Raw genomic sequence first — 10,077 nt, forward strand, 5'->3', positions numbered from 1 at the left:
AATTAAAATCCTTACCTTCCATCTTGGAATCAATACTGAGTATCAGTTCCAAGGCAGAAGAGTAGTAAGAGCTAGATAATGGGGATTAAGTGACTTGGCCAGGGTCACCCAGCTAGAAAGTATCTGAGATCCCATTTGAACCCAGAACCTCCCATGTCTAGGCCTGGCTCTCGATCTACCAAACCACTTAGTTTTACCCCGTAGCTCTCTCAAGATGTGTTTGATAGTATGGTGTAATGGGGATAATTTGAGGAAAGGTGTGTGGGATAAGGGAATTTTGGAAGGAGGTTGTCAGAGACTTGCTAAGTGAGTAATCTAGGTTACAGGTAGGCTGGGATTAAGGAGATTCAGGATATAATAGGACTGAAGTCAGGAGTATAACACAGAAGGAAACATCTTCAGGGAGAAGAGAAATTAAACTAACCAGACAAAACAGAAGGCTTTACAGACTGGGACTTAGACTCAAACACAGGCTGAGGGAAATAGACTAAACTGAAATTAACAATCAGGCTTTAGTTAATTTCACAGGAAGGGACTTGTTTTGAAGTTACACCTTCCTCCAAGATGGATGCCCAGCTTCCCTTCAAGCCCAGAGTATGTTAGTTCTTTCCCTCTTCTTCCCTCTCTTAATAATTAACAGACAAATTATACTAATAGGTCTGTTGAAACACAAAAGGGTTTATTATCTTTAAAGGATGATTTGTCAGGAAAGTGGATTGAGGAAAGCCCTAACAGTTGTCTCAGGAACTTCAGGAGGGGGAAGGGAGGCAAAGATGGAGTCTGAGTAAGGACCAGCCTTTAACTCAGCTTACAAAATGCTCTTGATATCTAAAGGGAATAAATGATGACTGACTAGTTTCTTTATATCTAATATTGTCAATATAATTAACCCTTCACAGATTTGAACTCCTCTCTAATTACTCTCCTTATTAACTCCACAGACATATAAGGTAAGGGAGGGAAGGTAGGAAATAAGATAGGGAAGGAAGATATAAAGGGTTTATCCACAATAACAATTTCTTAAATAAATATTTCAAAGCTAGGCTAAATTTCAATACTACAGATAGGTAAGGAAGCAGCTTGGCTGGTCAGACAACCTCTCTCCACAGGAGACCCAAACCAACTGAACTTTCCTCAAGATTCCAAACCCCTAATTGCTTTTAGAACTCAGCCAAAGCTTGGAAAAACTATGACTCCCTCTCTCTATACTACATGGCCTTGTTTTCAGAAGAATTCAGTTGCCTATCCATTCTGTTTCATTTGATGTCGTCTTTCAAGGAGTAAATTTAGGGTTGAAGAGTCTATTTTTAATTTAACAGAGAACATGCAATGGTTGTGGTAGAATAAAGAAAATCTAAGATCAAGATGGTTGGCTAGAAATATTTGCACATTTATTCTATGGAAAAAGGCTGAGTCTTCCGCTGGGGGCTCCAAAAAGTAGAATTAAGGTCAACTGGTAGAAGTTTCACAGATGCAGATTTCAGCTCAATGTAAGGAAAAACAAGCTGGAATACAAATATGAAGAAGAGATCTGTAGGCGTCTGAAATGGTGCTAGAAAGTGCCCACCCAAAGATGAAGGCAAGCCTCGGGACGTTCTCCGTCGGTGCCCCCATGCACGCACGCCAGGCACACGTCGGTGCCCCCGCGCACACATACCAGGCACACGTCAGTGCCCCCGTGCACACACACCAGGCACACGTCGGTGCCCCCGTGCACACCAGGCACACGTCAGTGCCCCCGTGCACACACACCAGGCACACCTCGGTGCCCCCGTGCACACCAGGCACACGTCAGTGCCCCTGTGCACACACACCAGGCACATGTCGGTGCCCCCGTGCACACCAGGCACACGTCAGTGTCCCCATGCACACACACCAGGCACACGCACTACACGCCACAAATACACAGGGTTGCGTTCGTTCCTCCGAACCCGAAGGAGTTGCTCAGGCCGATGCGTCTGTGCGCCACTCTCCACTCCTGGGCCGTCAGGGGCACGTAGTTGAGGTCGAACTCGGGCTCGAGGCAGTCCAGGTTGAGCGTGGGGGGCAGCGTGCGGTGGTAGCAGGCCAGGGCAGTGAAGGCAGCTTCTAGGGCTCCGGCCGCTCCCAGCAGATGTCCGGTGGCCCCTTTGGTAGAAGACACGGCGAGGGAGCGCGCGTGCTCTTTAAAGAGCTCCTTGATGGCTTTGTTCTCGGCCGAGTCTCCCAGCGGCGTGGACGTGGCGTGGGCGTTGATGTAGGACACGTCTTCAGGGGCAATCCCTGCGTCTCTGATGGCCGCCGCCATGCATCTAATGAAGTCAAGAAGACATTCATGGGTCAGTCATCAGGCAATGGCCCGTCTAGAGCGTACCTTTATTAGTCACGTCTGCATCTGACAGTGGAGACAAGGACACTGTCCTGTAGTCATCGGGAGTCCATTCACGTGGGCCAGAAACTCCCTTCTCTTTAGGATACCCAGGAGAACCCCTTCACATGGACTCACTAAAATCTTTCCCCACGTATACGCAGGGAATTAGACGGAACAATTCCTAACAAAAACGGAGTGGCAAGTACCAGAGGAGACAGAGAGCTCCCTGGGGTCAGAGGAGGTTCTAATCAAGCCTGACTGACTGGCTGTGTAACTCTGGGCAAGTCATTTCCCCTCCAGTTCCCCAGGCAACTCTCTAAGGCTGTAGATTGAAAGGCATTTCCTTATTTGCACTGGTAGAGGGCATTTACACACCAGGAATTCCCTATGCATCCATGAAATCATAGATTTAGTCCAAAATTGTATATGCACACACATGTATAAACCCTATTTGGCCTTAAGCAAATTAGTACTCTGTTCTCAGTTTCCTCATCTATCAAATGGAGAGACTGCACTCAATGACCTCTGAGGTTCCTTTGTTTCTATGAAACTACTCATTTGAATGTGTATTATTTCCTTTGGGGGGGGGGGGGGGGTGAGATATGGCCTCAGGTCCAGGAGGAAGGAAAGAAGAGAAAAGGAATGTGCATTCTCCGTGCCCTGGATGTGCCAGGCACTGTGCTCAGCACTGGCTTGTTGCCATCTACAGATAGGATGAGCAGAGCACCATCTTTGCCTTTATCCAAGTCACTGATAAAATGGTTAAAACAGGTCAAGGCCAAGCACACATCTCTGGAGTCCTCCACTGGGGACTTCTTGCGTCACTGATCCTGCGATTAACAAGTACTCATTGAATAATCTTACACATAGATTGTCAAGGTCTCAAGTAACTTTTGGAAAATAACTTCATTGAAGACAGGAAGATAATCCTCAAAAGCTGAAAAGTGAATATAACCAAAGCTATGCTACATTTTTTTTAATGTCTCTACTGCAAAGAATGTAATCTGTAGCTTTCCCTAAATATTACAAATATGTTTTCTTTTCCTTTTAAACAAATAAACAACCTCTTTGGTCAACGACTTTATTGCTTCTTGGGTACTTTCTGACTTGGAGGTGTTATAAAATAAAAGGGCGATATATGATGTTAGGGAATAAAAGGAGAATATAGGAAGTTAGGGAATGTTTGGGGAATATAGGAAGGGCTAATCAAGCAGGCTAATCACAGGGGCTAGGTACTTGAGGTACTGGGAGGAAATAGGCTGGGTCCTTCAGGCAGGCAGACTGTCTCTATGATATAAGAAGAATTGGGTCAGCCAGAGATGGTATGGGTCTGGTTGAAGAGTTTATTCAGCCTCCAGTTGTTATTTCTAAACTCCCTTGAGGGAGAAGTCAAGAGGCCTCTCCCTGCTGGTGAAAAGTGAAACCTTACAGGAAGTGATGGCTGGCCACTTCCTACCCAAGATGGATGCCTAGGTTTGCCCTCAAGAAATAAAGAAAGTTACTCCTTTCCTTCTTCAGCCTTTGCCCTACTTATGGGTACAATGATTCTCCAGAAACTCTTTGTATAAAATGAAAGGGATTTATTATTGCCAAGGGTAAGCTGAGGTGAAAGGGGATTAGGGTTTGGTAACTGCTGCTAAGGGAGAAGCCGGTCCTGGGGGTCGGGTCACTGAAGAGGAGATCAGGCAGAGGGAGCCTGCCCCCTCTGCCAAGGATAATGACCCTGTCCTGATATAAAGATTCAGCAGATTGCTAGATAGGGTGATGGTTGGTTTAGGTCCTTCCTGCCTGTCTATAAAAGCTAATTTCCACAATTTCCACCCATCAAATCACGCTTCCTCCCAGGGCCCAATGGGGAAATCCAGGGAATAGCAGAATGTCAATGGAGAGGTCGAGGGAAAGGTCCAAGGAAATCAGGCAAAGCCCAAAAGCCCCAGAAGCCAAAGGCCCTTCAGTTGGTACTCCAGGGATATTATAGTCTCAGGCTCTAACGGTTTTCCTGTGAGCCCCGGGTTAACATTTTATCCCTTCTAACTGTCAGGGCTGCTACAGTTGGTTTGCAAAAGCAAGAGCTTTTGCTGCAACCCTGCATTACAGAGGTTGCCTGTACCCTGGGGTACAAGACTGATGAGAACATGTGAGGAATGATTTGAGACATACTGAAATTCCTTCATATTCCTACCCAACCAGCCAAAAACATCTCACCCACCAGCCTGCTACCATATGTGAAATTCCAAGCCCTAAAATTTACTACTTCCAAATCCCTAAGTATATTATTTTTCTTGAGTTACAGAATCTTACGTGAGAGCTAATCAGCTATCGAAGATTCATTTATCTCACTAACACATTCCTATCTACTCTCACAAAGAAAAGAGCTGAGACCTCCAAGTATGGGGCACGAAACAAATCAGCTTTGGTGGAATGGGAAGGTAAGAGCAGGAGGTCCTCTCTGGGGCGCGGATACTGGAGAATTTCATGGTCTTAGCTGGAAACAAAGGGGAGAAGCTCTACCTTACAGCCCCTGCTCCTTCTGGATCAGGTGCCGTTATGTGGCCAGCGTCCCCTGAAAGTCCATAGCCCAGAATTTCCGCATAGATCCTGGCTCCTCTCTGCACAGCATGTTCGTATTCTTCCAGCACCAGGACAGCGGCTCCCTCTCCCATGACAAAGCCGTCTCTATTCGGATGGAACGGGCGACATGCCAGCTTGGGATCAGAGTTTGTGCTCAGAGCCCGAGCTCTGGAAAATCCAGCCAGAGACAAGGAGCTGATGCAGGCATCTGTGCCTCCAGCCACCATGATGTCAGCATCGCCGTGCGCTATAAATCGAAAAGAATCTCCCACTGCGTGGGCTCCTGTGGTGCAGGCCGTCGACACAGCGTGGTTGGGGCCCTTCAGTTTGTAACGGATGCTGACCTGACCCGCCGCCATGTTCACCAAGATCTTGGGGACAAAGAAGGGGCTGACTTTGTTGTAGCCTTTGGTCTCAAAGAGCACAGCTGCCTCAGAAATCACGTCCAGAGGAACCATTCCCATACCGATAGCAACCCCAGCGTTCCTCTCTTCGGCCTCTGACTGAGGAAGCCACCCAGAATCTTTGATCGCCAGCTCGGCCGCTCCAATGGCCAAGATGGTGGGAAAGGACATGGACTTGGCCTCGGCTCTGGACACAAAGTTTTCTTCGTTAAACTGACCTTCGGCAGCCCCTTTGGGCACATAGGCAGCAACTTTGCAAGGGATATTCTTAAACTTTTCAGCCTGTAGAGCAGCAATGCCAGACTGACCCTGGATGAGGCGATCCCACACCAACTGAGTTCCCACCCCGAGAGGCGTCACCAGGCCAATCCCAGTGATCACAACTCGCCTTCGCCATTTGCTTTGCGGCACAGTACACAGATGTCTCGGCTTCCAGCTAACGAACCAGGGCGGCAAACAGGAGCGAAGGGGGCCACGGCGGGTCCCTTTCATCACCTCCTGAAAACAGCTGGGCAGCATGGCGGGAACACAAGGTCACTCCTGAAACAGACCAGAACACACCATGAAGCAGGACCTGCGGTCAAGAGGGGGTGCTGGAGGGGAAGTGCTAAAGGAACCTCCCAAGCCAGGGGGACCAGGAGGCTCTCCTCAAAACCCACCTCTGGTTCACTCACTTATTTATCGCCATTTTTTAAAAACTCACACATCCTGAGCTGAGCATACATGGGCAGCTCCATAGTCATTTTTAGTCTTAGAAAGCTGCCTGGGCTACTCTGGGAGATTAAGTCCAGGGCCACGTGTCGCAGCCAGGAACTGAACCCAAGTCCACGACACCAGGCTACTCTACAGGCATATCTCACAGTATTAGAGTGTCGTTTTTAGAGGCAGTCTTAGAGTAGGAGTTCCTCACCTAGAGCCCACAAACTTTTTAAGAAAGCTTCACAGCGAGTTCCATTTAATTGATTTATTTTGTCATCCTATTTTATACATTTAAAAACAGTCTTCTAAGAACAAGGTGCATAGGATTCACCAAAATGCAGTGACATCTATGACACAAAAAAGGTTATAAACATCTGCCTGTCAGAAGACCTAGGTTCAAATTCTGCTTTTGGCACTTATCATCTGAATGACCATGAGCAAAGAACCAATCTTTTAAGCTTTCCATGCCTTAGGCAAATTTCTAAAATAAACTCAAGTTCTTTTTAGCTACTGACTGAAGATCCCTAGGGTTACCAATGATTTGCTAACTTGTAAGAGTGCAGAGTTTCCAAACTAGGAAGTGGTTCATACCCAAAAAATCAGATAGAAACTAAAAAAAATGTTTATTAATAAAGTTTACTAATCTGTAAACCCCTTGAAACCTTATGCAAATATTGTTTGTCTCTCAGCAACCTGCATGGTGTTCTGCACTCTGAAAACAATAAAAATAATACCTAGGCCTCCACACATTAGAATCCCTGGTTTCCTCAATTGAAGAGGTCACTTCTTAAATAAATGTTCCAGAGTCTACCTAGGTTTTACTGATCTCTGACCCTAAATATTCTGCATTTACTCTGTGTGTGTGTGTGTGTGTGTGTGTGTGTGTGTGTGTGTGTGTGTGTGTGAAAAAGCAAGTCCAGACAACCAGAAGTTCAAATTAGTGGAACCAATATTTATTTATTAATCTTTTGATTAATAAATGTACCTAACTGGCCAGGACAACTTTCCTAATGAGAGCTGCCCCAAACTAAAACTACAATGCAGTTTTTATAGGGTTCAAAATACAAAGAAAATAATGTTCATTATTGAGACATAACCTTGAAACTTTTATCATCTGGAAGCTATTTTGGTTAGTAACGCAGGCTCCAGGACTTTCTACCATATATTGTACTCTGGACTGTGAGGCAGCTATAAGGAGTTATTTTCTCAAGGATCCTGAGCTGACTGACCTTCACAGAAAAGCTCATTTCTGATTTTTACTTTTCCCCAGGGAAAAACAGGTTTTCTGGACAATGACTTAGTTTACCTCACTTCATATACATATGTATTTTTTAAACTTAATTTAATTTTTAAAGCCTTACTTTCCATCTTAGAATCAGTACAGTGTTTTTGGTTCCAAGAAAGAAGAGCAGTAAGGGCTAGCAATGGGAAGTAAGTGACTTGCCCAGCTAGGAAGTGTCTGAAGCCAAATTTGGACCAGGACCTACTATTTCTAGGACTGCCTTTCAATACGCTGAGTCACATTGCTGCCCCCTTTGTGTACATTTTACATTTAATTAGTGATGGGACCAGTTTTTTTAATATAAGGAATCCCCAAGAGAGTTAACTGCTCCTAAGACAGTTCAGTCACCTTTATACAATGTATGGTCTTGAAGAAAGGTGGTTCCAAGAGATAGTAACTAAATTTTCCAGCCCTAATTCCACTAGAGTTTGTAAGTGTTTAATAATGCTTGTTAGATGCTAAATGAATACACACACTATTTCATTTGATCCTCACAAACACCCTCTGGGTTATACGAGATACCACAAGTATCTTTATACCATTTTACATATGAGTAAACTGAGGCTGAGACTGATTTAGTTCAGATACACTGAGCTTTCTTTCCACTAGTATAATAATAGAAAATTATATATATATAACTTACTTTTATTACATATTATATGTTGTTTTACTATATATTTTATTTTACATTATTCTAAACTACTAGTATTGTAGTTATATATATATTTTTTTAAACCCTTAACTTCTGTGTATTGACTTATAGGTGGAAGAGTGGTAAGGGTGGGCAATGGGGGTCAAGTGACTTGCCCAGGGTCACACAGCTGGGAAGTGTCTGAGGTCAAATTTGAACCTGGGACCTCCCATCTCTAGGCCTGGCTCTCCATCCACTGAGCTACCCAGCTGCCCCCATGTAGTTATATTTTTATATTATTTTTTTGCCAAACAATTTTCTTTAAATGATATTCGAGTGGCACCCGTACGATACTTCAAAGACCCATAAAGCCAAAGGTTTCCGGCAGGAAAGCCCCCCCATTTTACACGGGAGGCGGCTGAATTCCGGAAAAAAAAACAGGCTCGTGGATTTGGGCTATTTTCATTTTACAAAAAAGGGAACTGAGGCTTCCTCCCTCCCCGGTGGGGAGTGGTTCTCCCCGAGTCCCCCAGGTGGGAAACCGCAGGGGCCAGGCTTTCAAAGGCAAACTCTTACCACGACAAGTAAAGCAGAAAACAAAGACAACCACGCCTGCCTGAAAAGGAACCCCCGGCTAAGGTCAAGGGGCGGGACTAAGTTGGTGTGATATCACGTCCCACGGCTCCCGTCTAGCGCCTGCGCAAGGAAACAAGGGCAGTCAGCACCTGCGCAGAGGGGCCAAACGACCCCAGAGCCTGCGCGGAGACAAAGGCTCCGGAGTCAGCGTAACGGAAATGATGGCTGCCGGAAGCCTCTGCCAGTGACTGGACCACCCATAAGGAGCTCATTTTAGAGCCGAAGTGGAGGGGATTTGAGGAGCGAGGATCCCAGGGTCGCCTCTTTATTAGGCAGGAGAGGGGGAAAGAGGGGCACGGCTCCCGGTACCTGGGTCTGGCCTCGCGCTGCCGCGCAGCCACCATCGGCCTCCTCGGGATGACGCGATACGCAGCGCCCCTCCTCCCGGGACGAGCTAGACGGGGAGGGACTTCAGCCTCCTTTCCCCTCCCCCACCTCCCGTCTGCGCGCTCTAGGCCTACTCCCAGGAAGAGCGCTAGTCGCGTGAGCTTGTGTCGCCCCTCCCCCTGCGCGAGCAGCGCGCGTGCGCGACCTGCAGTGTTCGGGTGGTGGGAGGTCCTTTGCTGAAGCAGCCTTTTTTTTTTTTTTTTTTTTAATATATTTTAAATTCAATGTTTGTCAATTGTACCACCCAGTGGAATTGCTTGTTGGCTCTGGGAGGGATGAGGGAAGAAGGGAAGGGGGAAAAATGAATCCTGTAAACATGGAAAAATATCGTTAAAAAAATAAATACAATTTAAATAAATAAATTCAATGTTTGTTAACTATAATGGGCCTGACTCTATTCACCAAGGGCAGTAGCATAAATTTAAAGAAACCTCAGAGGCTCTGGAATCCAATCTTCTCATTTTGTGAAAGAGGAAACTGAGGCAAAGCGGTTTACTGAATGGCTCAAGGAAGAGAGGCAGAATGGGAACCCCTTAGGTTGCAACTTCAACCCTTCTGAGACAGTGCTGTTCCCTCATTTGTACTCCAAGGTGTCACCCGAACAATATGGACATTTTAAAAGATGCGCCTTTGTTTCAGGGAGATCCTATGAGTTATTAAAAGTAGTGCCAAGGGGGCAGCTGGGTGGCTCAGTGGATTGGGAGCCAAGCCTAGAGAGATGGGAGGTTCTAGGTTCAAATGTAGCCTCAGATACTTCCTAGCAGTGTGACCCTGGGCAAGTCACTTGACCCCCATTGCCTACCTTTACCACTCTTCTGTCTTGGAGCCAATACACAATATTGATTCTAAGACAGAAGGTATGGGTTTTTCAATAAATAATTTTTTTTTTTTAAAAAGCAGTGCCATCTCCCAAATGCAGCCCAATCCATTTTCCTCATATTTGATTTTTTAAAAAAACCTTTAACTTCTGTATTAGAATCAGTATTGTGTATTGGTTTCAAGGCAGATGAGCAGTTCAGGCGAGGCAGTGGTGGTTAAGTGACTTGCCCAGGATCACACAGCTAGGAAGTGTCAGAGAACAAATTTGAACCCAGGACTCCTATCTCTAGTCCCTAGG

General features: G+C 45.8%; 1 protein-coding gene across 2 annotated transcripts; it reads right to left on the reverse strand.

Annotated features, from left to right (window-relative positions):
• Window positions 1–1,369: 1,369 nt before the first annotated feature.
• On the reverse strand, window positions 1,370–9,211 carry OXSM (3-oxoacyl-ACP synthase, mitochondrial). 2 transcript variants are annotated; one of them, XM_044677808.1, is made up of 3 exons: window positions 8,883–9,211; window positions 4,862–5,865; window positions 1,370–2,291 (listed from the first exon to the last, which is right to left on the reverse strand). In XM_044677808.1, exons 2-3 carry the CDS (start codon window positions 5,842–5,844, stop codon window positions 1,889–1,891), a joined length of 1,386 nt encoding a protein of 461 aa, XP_044533743.1. In that variant the 5' UTR covers window positions 5,845–5,865; window positions 8,883–9,211; the 3' UTR covers window positions 1,370–1,888. The 2 variants fall into 2 exon arrangements, with proteins under 2 accessions (XP_044533743.1, XP_044533744.1); XM_044677809.1 differs by lacking the exon at window positions 8,883–9,211 and adding an exon at window positions 8,514–8,549.
• Window positions 9,212–10,077: the final 866 nt, after the last annotated feature.

Source organism: Gracilinanus agilis, chromosome 5 (assembly GCF_016433145.1).
Source record: "Gracilinanus agilis isolate LMUSP501 chromosome 5, AgileGrace, whole genome shotgun sequence".
Taxonomy (NCBI): domain Eukaryota; kingdom Metazoa; phylum Chordata; class Mammalia; order Didelphimorphia; family Didelphidae; genus Gracilinanus; species Gracilinanus agilis.

Bases quoted from the DNA above. Each gene is read 5' to 3' on its own strand.
- OXSM (XM_044677808.1), bottom strand. From the start codon at position 5,844: ATGCTGCCCAGCTGTTTTCAGGAGGTGATGAAAGGGACCCGCCGTGGC. The intron at 2,292-4,861 runs GTAGAGCTTCTC...TGACTTCATTAG, and splicing joins GAAGGAGCAGGGGCTGTAAG to ATGCATGGCGGCGGCCATCA.